The 9,049-nt window shown below is 44.1% G+C and overlaps 1 protein-coding gene across 1 annotated transcript; it reads left to right on the top strand.

Annotated features, from left to right (window-relative positions):
- Positions 1-811: 811 nt before the first annotated feature.
- Positions 812-3,526, top strand: PHALS_13655 (Teneurin-1 and related extracellular matrix proteins, contain EGF-like repeats; the record flags this gene model as incomplete). The annotated part of the gene is made up of 12 exons (XM_024729453.1): positions 812-842; positions 935-1,636; positions 1,701-1,759; positions 1,822-1,903; positions 1,982-2,050; positions 2,115-2,308; positions 2,386-2,452; positions 2,516-2,752; positions 2,808-2,985; positions 3,050-3,111; positions 3,187-3,345; positions 3,405-3,526. The coding sequence occupies 12 exons, from the start codon at positions 812-814 to the stop codon at positions 3,524-3,526; spliced, it is 1,962 nt and encodes a 653-aa protein (XP_024579829.1).
- Between the last annotated feature and the right edge of the window lie 5,523 nt (positions 3,527-9,049).

Genomic DNA, 9,049 nt, shown 5'->3' with positions numbered 1-9,049 from the left:
TGAGATAAGACATGTAAAAATTGATCTTATGCAAAATTTGGCGTGATCGTCTTCTGCTATACGGCAAGCAGTTGGCGACCACGTCACAGCTACCAAGTGCGACGGGGTTGTCGTGTACGTCGCACAGAGAAAACTTGACTCAGACAGTCCGCGCCAAAAGCGCACAGTGGCTGGTTTCATGCGGTCCCACCAGAAGCAAAGTTGAGAGCCTTCAAGGTTACTTAGACTGAAGTTTGCTTTCCGATTTCAAGAGTACATATAATAAGGCTTAATGTGTTTAGATGGTGAGCTTATACTGTCCACGCTGAAGTTGTCTATATTTCTGACGTGCGACTAGCCGCCCAAGTGTACCACGGACTTGAAGTTCCGTTTGCTTTCTTATGTTTATTCACAATTACTCCAGGTGGAATATGAATTATTTTCAAAAGAAGCAGTAGATATGAATATTAGGACATATAATATAAAGTATGGGTTATTTCTAGTCTACGAGCCGTGATAATTCACAATTCTACACTTGCTTTTACTGTGAATTTCACAATCAATATTCCTTCTACGACATTTGGATTATACAATATCGCGTATCCCAATCTCTAATACTAAATCTTCACATTTAATGCTTCTTCGCATGATGTAAGGTTTGCCACACCATGCGTTGCACCGAAGAGGCTCAAGCTGTGATCATTAGGAGGCTCAAGCTTTAATCGTCTTACATGCACCAAAATTTGAATGGAACATTGCCAATGGATATTCTTTTTGACGCTTTGCTTCTGTTTATCGACTAAAGTCCAAAGCTCATGTCCAGCTAAATGCAATGGACATGGAACCTGTAAGAATGATAATACGTAAGTCAAATTGATGGTTAATGTATCAATTTAATCCTTAAAATGATCTATTGCTCATATACTTAGATGCACGTGCTTCCCTGGATACACAGGTTACGACTGTAAGTATCGGATCTGTCCACACGATATTCCTTGGGTCGACTTTGCTACGGGATCCGATTCAATTCGCTCCATTGCCCAGGAATGTTCTAATCGAGGTCATTGTAATCGCAACAATGGCAAGTGCGAATGCGATGCAGGATTTACCGGTTCTGCGTGTGAGCGTCTACAATTGTGCCGGACTAATTGTAATGGTCACGGTAAATGCCTGTCAATGCGAGCAATGGCTGCTATGAGGAACGACTACAACCTTTTTCATTCAACTTTGTATGATACACCATGGGATGCTGATCGGATCTATGGCTGTGTGTGCGATTATGGCTACACTGGTGTTGATTGCTCTCTTCGACAATGTCCGTACGGTGACGATCCTATAACGACGGGTCAAGTTGATGAAGTGCAATCACTCTCTTGCCTCTGTAATGGCTGCACGGGGACATTTACGCTGAGTTTTCGTGGAGAAACCACTCGATCACTTGATGGAAATATTGATACGGCCGCAACGCTTAAGGCAGCATTAGAAGACTTGAAGACTATCCGAAGTATCACTGTTACTTTATATGGTGGTACTACTTTATGCGACTCAGACGGTGTATCTGCAATACTCACTTTTACGCACGAACATGGAGACGTACCAGCTCTAGTAATCGATTCATCCTTGTCGGGTGGCATTATCTCACTAACAGTTGAAACAGGTAAAGTCTTTATCGAAGAAACCAGATTTACAATGAAAGAAGTGAATAATTGTATGCATTGCAGATGGCACACAAGCCGCGTATGGTCCGACTCCATTATTAACAGTACGAGGAACCAAAGAGGTGAGAACACCAATAGAGTGACCTATGGTTGATTCTTATGCGACTGTGACCCTATAAATTAGTGGCTTGAATGCTCAGGTCGAGGCTCTTGTAATACATTAATTGGTCTCTGTGCATGTGCAGCTGATTTTGGGCCTAGTGACGGTATTTTTTGCTCTCATTTGATCATATTTTTGAGCACTTTTGGAATCCCTGATGATATGAAATACTACTTTTGATCAGGCTTAGGCAGCACGGGGAACATTCTGGACTGCGGATACTACAGCGGGAGCGGTTTGACAAAATGTGCTGGTAAAGTAAAATAACTCGTACGCACCTTGTGCTTATCATTTAGTGATGAGATTAAATCGATCAGGAATTACGGGATCGATGACGCGCTGCTATAGTCATGGACGATGCATGGGTGCACCACTATACCAGTGTTTGTGCGATGAGGGATATGGAGGTTATGACTGCTCCCGCCTTCAATGTCCGACTGGTCGTGCCTGGGTGGAAGAAGCAGCAACGAATAATGTCGCTCATACTTCGATTGTTCCATGTTCAAACGCGGTAACTTTCTCAAATTCATTCCATCGTGTATATCCTGCCATTCTGATTATAAACATCATATTATATACGTCATGTAGGGTCTATGTAGCAGTAGCGGTACTTGCAAGTGCTTACCCGGTTTCGAAGGGAGCGCTTGTAATCGAAGTAGGCAACAAACAGATTGTCATTTCTTGTATCGAGAAAATGTTGTCTCAAAGTAGATTGTAGTGTCTTGTCCAAGCCGAAATGGAGCCATTTGTAGCGACCGAGGAACATGTCGGACACTTCGAGAATTAGCTGCACTTACTCCCACCACAACGTACACGACTGCGGGCTTTATATATGGGGTCAATCCAAATGCAGTGTCGACATGGGATGCTGACATGATTCAAGGATGCTACTGCGATAAAGTACCACTTGATCGTGGAAAGAACGTTCGATATGAAGGCTATAGCTGCTCGAAAAGTACGTGGGATTAAAAAAATTATCAGTTTGATGAACGCAACTAATTGCTTGACAGCTCCCTGTCCAAGTGGCGACGATCCTTGGACGATAAATCAGGTGAATGAAGTCCAGACCGTAAGCTGTGCTGCTGACGGTGGAACGTTCACCCTCTCATTTCGAGGAGAAAACACATTACCGATCGCAGTTTCAGCATCTCCTGCAATTGTTAAATCTGCACTCGAGCGACTTCTCACGTAGGTTAAACTTCCTGTTACCTTGCGTATCTTTCGAAAATTGAATCTTGTTGTGTTCGGATAGAGTCACAAATGTGAGTATTACCTTCGCGACGGGTTCACATGCTTGTTCAAGTGCTGGCAACGGTACATTGATAAAAGATGATGCAGATGTGCAAGATTTGGCTGACTGCATCTACTTTTGTTTGCTGTTTGTGTAAGATATGAAAGTGACTTTCTATTCTCCATCAGGAGATTTGCCGTTATTAAGCATTTCGGCTGTAGATTTGACCCACTCGACGACGAGTGTGAATACACAGATCGTTCAGACTACGCAGGGTACCAAGGAAGACATTATCTGTAGCAATCGTGGGCGATGCGGTACATTACATTGTAAATTTTACACTTGGCTCGAAATCAACCATTGTGTTTATTCGTAGATGAAGATACAGGAACTTGCCTATGTTCCAAGTACCACACCAGCAGCAATGCACTGGGAGACTATGGCACACTGGACGATTGTGGTGCTGTAGACGTTTTCATGACTCACGGCGAGCTATAATGGAGCCTTTAATCTACGATTCCACAAACTTTAGACGCACGTTATGAAATAAAACTTCTTTTCACTTATAGATACTGCTGTCTTGGATCAACACAAATCATTGAGGCATCTTGGTTAAGCTTTTAAGACGGTTTCGAATTATAGATAAACATTCTAACAAAATGCGTTTTTAGCTTTCATGCTTTTACAGCAATTCCAATCAATGTTGGTGCACTCACAGCAATTAGAGGAAACTCATGCCACGGCACACCCAACTAGTCGGCGAAAAATTGAAGAGGGCGAAGACCATTTGTGATCAAAATGAAGTCGTCCTCTTTATCGCTAGATGTTCGACCACACCATTCACAATTGGTTCGAGCCGTAAGACAATGATTCCACCACCGAAAAGTGTTGGTAGACCGAAGAAATTACCCAGCGTTTGACAACAAAAAGTCTTTAATGCTACTTTTACTGCCTGCCGATGCTAAAATGCATGTGTATGTACAATCCCAGTCGCGCGTCTGACAGAGGAGCGCAACGTAGATGTCCTAAATTTGTAGATTGCCAGCCGAAACAATAACTCAACCACTTACATCTGGGTGGTGCTCGCGGCTTTGTCCGTATCGTTTTATAGTTTTGTCATCACATCAGACAAGATTCTTTGTTGTCTTGGAGGTATCACAATATGTGACACAGTTGTCACAATAATGAAGTATACGCTAATAGAAAAGCTATTCATCATCAGCTTCTGATCACGTCCCCAGCCGTGACATTTACATTTGATTTGTGAATCGCAGCGCCTAACCCGTACTCATTACGGCTGAGCGAACCGCGGCTTGCTCAGGTTTCGAACACGCACCATGTAGTCTCATGCTAGTTTGGCTTTGTGCTGGACAACAACCTATGTTTTGTTTAACACTGCTTCTACGAGCACGATCGATTCCACCCCCTTCGTTGGCCTGCTCGCAAGCAGTCTCATTATTAAATGTAAGTATGCTGAAAGCAGACTAACTGGTGCCGTTTCAAACAATTCTTCAGCACTGAATCCTTTTTATCGCTGTTCAGCCGGATAATGATTTCAGATCGGTTGTTGCGTCAGTATTTAAAACGCCGAGGCAAGTCATGTAATTCGAGGCGTCATCTACTCCGGCTAATGCGGTCTTTCCCAATCACAAACTTAAGAATTGATATTTAGTGCGAGTCTAGTTGGTGCGCATGAATGAAAGATGGAACCGCGCATTCAATACAGACCCCTTTCTTGCATTGGGGCTTAATGTATCGGGCTGAACCAATTGATCAAGAGACAAATTCTCGGTTCTTCACAATAATGTGACGACTTGGTACGTTACTCGTTTGCTATCAAATATATGTCAGAGTAATTGAGCGCCAGAGAAGGGTGTAGAAACTTAAAGCTTTCCGACCGCCACGTATTCGATTTGTGTGGCGTTGACTTGCGCTTTAAATTTAAGTATAACGGATGCCAACATAATTGTGCAAGTCATCGGCATGATGCCAAAGCCACAGCAAAGCTTCCATCCGCATGTGTCGCGAGTACAATTGCGGAACAGGACAGCCTTTATTGCGACGGATGTGTCACGCATTACGACGGCCGAGATCAGCATGCATATTTTCGCTCGATTTCGCTACAACATCAGCGATAGGCGGTGATAGATCATGCCATCTATCGAACAAAATGCGCTATCTTTATTTTGTCTCGGTTACGCTCTTGTTATGGCAAACAACATCTGAAGAATTCAATTTAATACTAGAGCAGATTCTCCAATAACGGACCAGATATTCATATTTTTACTGCGTGTCAAATGATCACTTCTTACTCAATTTTGTACCGGTTATATACGTCGACCCATTGAATATGCAAGCGTTATTATCATAACAGCATCCCCACAAGAGGAGTCGGTGCACTTAGTGTCTGTCACAAAGAGACCTTATGTGGATGTGCACCGCACGAACAGGCGCATTCACGACCATGTTTCGATCTGTTCTTTTGTTTCCGCGGCTCTTAGACTTTATAGATTTAAAATTAACCATTACGGTTAAGCCCACGTATATCCTGCACCGTCACCGCTAAGGCGGGCATGGGTTATTCAAGATGATATGATTGTAATAAACGGATCTTCTTTTGTCAAATACGACATCTGGTGTATAATCAAGATATTTTAAGCTTCTTATGAGGCTTATCACGTCTTAACATATGAGATTGTCAAATAGAAGAAATGAAACTCGTTAAGAAGATCTTTTCACAATCGAACGAGCACTTTTTACACATAGTAACTTGAGAGCACGATGCTTTTGATTACACCTCCCTCACTAGTAATGGATAACATGGTGTTACACTTGTGCTGTCCCACTCCTCCTCATTCGGCTGGACAATTGATCTTGGAATGCGTCAAATTGTTATTTTAAGCATCTCTTGGAGATTACTTATTTTACTTGTACGTTGTTTAGGCATCTTTTAATTCATTGTTCTGTGAAGAAAATTCTGCGCTCATCCTATCCACTTTAAGGTAGTTGGCGATAGATGTAATGGCTACGATTTTATCAGGACCTCCTATTTACGATCGACATTTGCCTATAATCAACGAGTGTTGATCAGCCTCATCTCAAACGAGTTTGGGGCGAAGCGAAGCCGATGGAGACAAGTGACTGCAACTAGGAGTAGAAGACAATGCAATGGAGCGATTAATAATGGTTTATTTTTGTCCGGTGGAGACTAAGCCATCCTTAATGACTCCAGATAATTTAATGCTGAATCATGTGATGCGCCCACTACCGCTCAACGAAGCTTTCCGGGTTTGTGGCAAGGCATTTTGTATTGTGCGTTTGCACCTTTTTCCTGAGCTAACGTACAATACTTATCGGCACATATATGGTCTAAAACCCGCTCAACGTACCTAGAGAACATTTGGTACAATAGCAAGGTCTTCTTGGGGAACTCAGACGGCGGTCGATATTTCTTCGGTGCCGCTCCAGAACTTTATAGACAGACAAACTCTTATTAGTTGCAGTATTGATGCGGTCAGCGCGGCTGCCAACTTTGTCGAATTGACAAACAATCACAAATGATCGGACAAAAATTTCAAAAGTAGGCGTTCCTATTGGGTAATTTACTCCATCTAGTGTCTGCAGGAATAAGCCATGGGTCCTGGACATACTACCTGCTGTAGTTAGCTGCGCTGGTTTACTAAACCAAGTCCCAGTTATCGACAATCAGGACGGGATATATCGCGCAAGTCCGGGCCATTCGATCTGCATCAATATGCAATCCCATGGGACTATCGGTGCACCAGATCACTAAAAATTCAGTGTGCTGTCATAATTGGACCGAAAAATAGCTAGAAATCACACAAAAATTCTTTCATACTAAGTTTCAGCACAAAGCCATATATTGAGCCGCTTCTAATTGATAAATTACGAAGCTGCGCTTCGAAGCTGTTATCAGCGCGGATGCCACATCAAAATTCTATCGTTTCCAGGTACTCCACACGAGTGTAATGGTGTCTTTAATGATTGTGTATGTGCATATACCATGAATCATCTATCACTACGGATAAAAGAATCTTGTAGATGTTTAATGAAAAGGCTTCCTCTTTTATTCTATTAGAAATTTGTTGACTAAATGACCACAAAATCTCTCGACTTTGAAAGGAAACCGTAATGCGTAGTCTTACACAATAATTTGTACGTATCGAGAACACAGGCATTCGATTGCTCACAACATGATGTCAAACTAGGCCAAGACTGCAATAACAGAGCCTATACCCATCACTTATCATTGAGTATAATAGCTGCCACCAGAGCGAAATTAGATGTACGAATAGTTATGAATTTGGTTGGCATGTAAAGCTCAACTAAGCTTCACAACGGTTTGTCACTCGCAGACGCTGTTCACTTTGCGCAGGCCAAGCCTCCTTAATTTAGAAGCGGTCGTTCACAAGGCATCCGCAGACTGATGGTCAGTCTGAGCGCGTGAACACGTCGTTGAAGACGTGTATCGCAGCGTCTACGCTTAAATGCCGAAGCGCTGAAGCGCCACGTTGCCACTGGTGGAATTGGCTCTGAACTGAATTGTTCATGTACTGAATTGTACATGCGTCTACTGGCTACACGCCATTCTACGTGAACAGATTTGTTAATCCTCGCGTCCCGCTGACGTTGCTATCCCACGGCTCAGGGCTTGGTGGGGGAGAAATAACCGAGCGGATAGCTAATGTTAGCCCCCTCACTGTCCGTAAGTAGTGGAGGACTTTCTGTCACTAGACTGAGTGTCTTACGACACGTTTGCAATACGATGGCGGAAAGCCAATACGCGCAGAAAGAATATGCAGACGGAAGAAGTAAAAGAAAATTTTAAACATTGAGGCCAGAGACCTGATTTCATTAAATGCTAAAAACATTCCTACACATACATTTTCTGCCGTCTTAAAGACAAAGCTCCGTTCGCGATTTATCGGACCTTAAGGTCGTGCGTGACCAAGAGAGGCCTTTGCGTATACGCTAAACCTTCCGAGAAGGATGCGCACCCACTCGGTGTTTGCTGTGGGGCTGCTTAAGCCGTACCGGGATCCAATGCTCGGCCACCCAAAAGGTGTCCCAGCAACTGTTTTTGAGCACGGAGTGCAGAAATTTCCGTTTACTACGGCACCAGGTGCTCCACCGCCGCACAAAGTGAAGCATTCGCTGCTCGACGGCTAGGAGCCGCTCCGACAGAGTGCGATGGTCTTCATCGTGATACATTCGATGCACAAAGTGCTCCAAGCTCTCGAGAACTTTCGCACAGCGGTATGCGACCTCGGCAAGATGCTCGGCGGATTGCCGATGACGACGGATATTATCCCCCAGAGCTTGAATAGCATCGCGAGTCACCGAACGGCGATCGACCAAGTCGTCATCGTCCGCCGCCGACCCTTCTTGATGAGAATGGTGGCGTTCACTATCACGTGGAATGCCTTGTAAGCTGACGTCATCGACAGGATCAAATCCAATATCTTGTGGAGTGGCGGGGAGCAAAAGCTATGGCCTTGAGCTGCTGTGGTCGTCAACTCGCTTGTGCGAAAAAACAAAGAGCTCGCGGGAGCGTGATGGATTATTCCATATGTCACAGGGCGCAATAGGCGGCAATACGTAGGAAATCGGCGTTGCGTCGTGGGTCTGGCAAACTTAAATCGAAGATGGCCTTCTACGCGCACGCCCACTTCCTTGTGACCCTGCTGTATGTTCTCTAACTCGCCCGTGCGAGAAAACACAGAGCTTACGGGAGCGTGATGCATTATTCCATATATCAGAGGGCGACAATACGTAGGAAGTCGGCGCTGCGTCGTGAGTTTGGCAAAATTAGATCGAAGATGGCCTTCTACGCGCACGCCCACATTCTTGTGGCTCTACAGTAAGTTAGACAGCGAGGAAATTTTCGGGTGCCGCTTCACCCATCGCTAAAAGAGCTCCTCATTATCTGCATCAGTTTCACCAGAGGAGAGCACCACAGCAATAGCCCACATTGCGGGTACAGGAGCGCCTCTTCTTTTA

The sequence above is a fragment of the Plasmopara halstedii genome (assembly GCF_900000015.1).
Source record: "Plasmopara halstedii genome assembly, contig: Scaffold_672, whole genome shotgun sequence".
In the NCBI taxonomy this organism is placed as follows: Eukaryota; Oomycota; class Peronosporomycetes; order Peronosporales; family Peronosporaceae; genus Plasmopara; species Plasmopara halstedii.
This window is presented reverse-complemented; position numbering and strand designations above follow the sequence as displayed.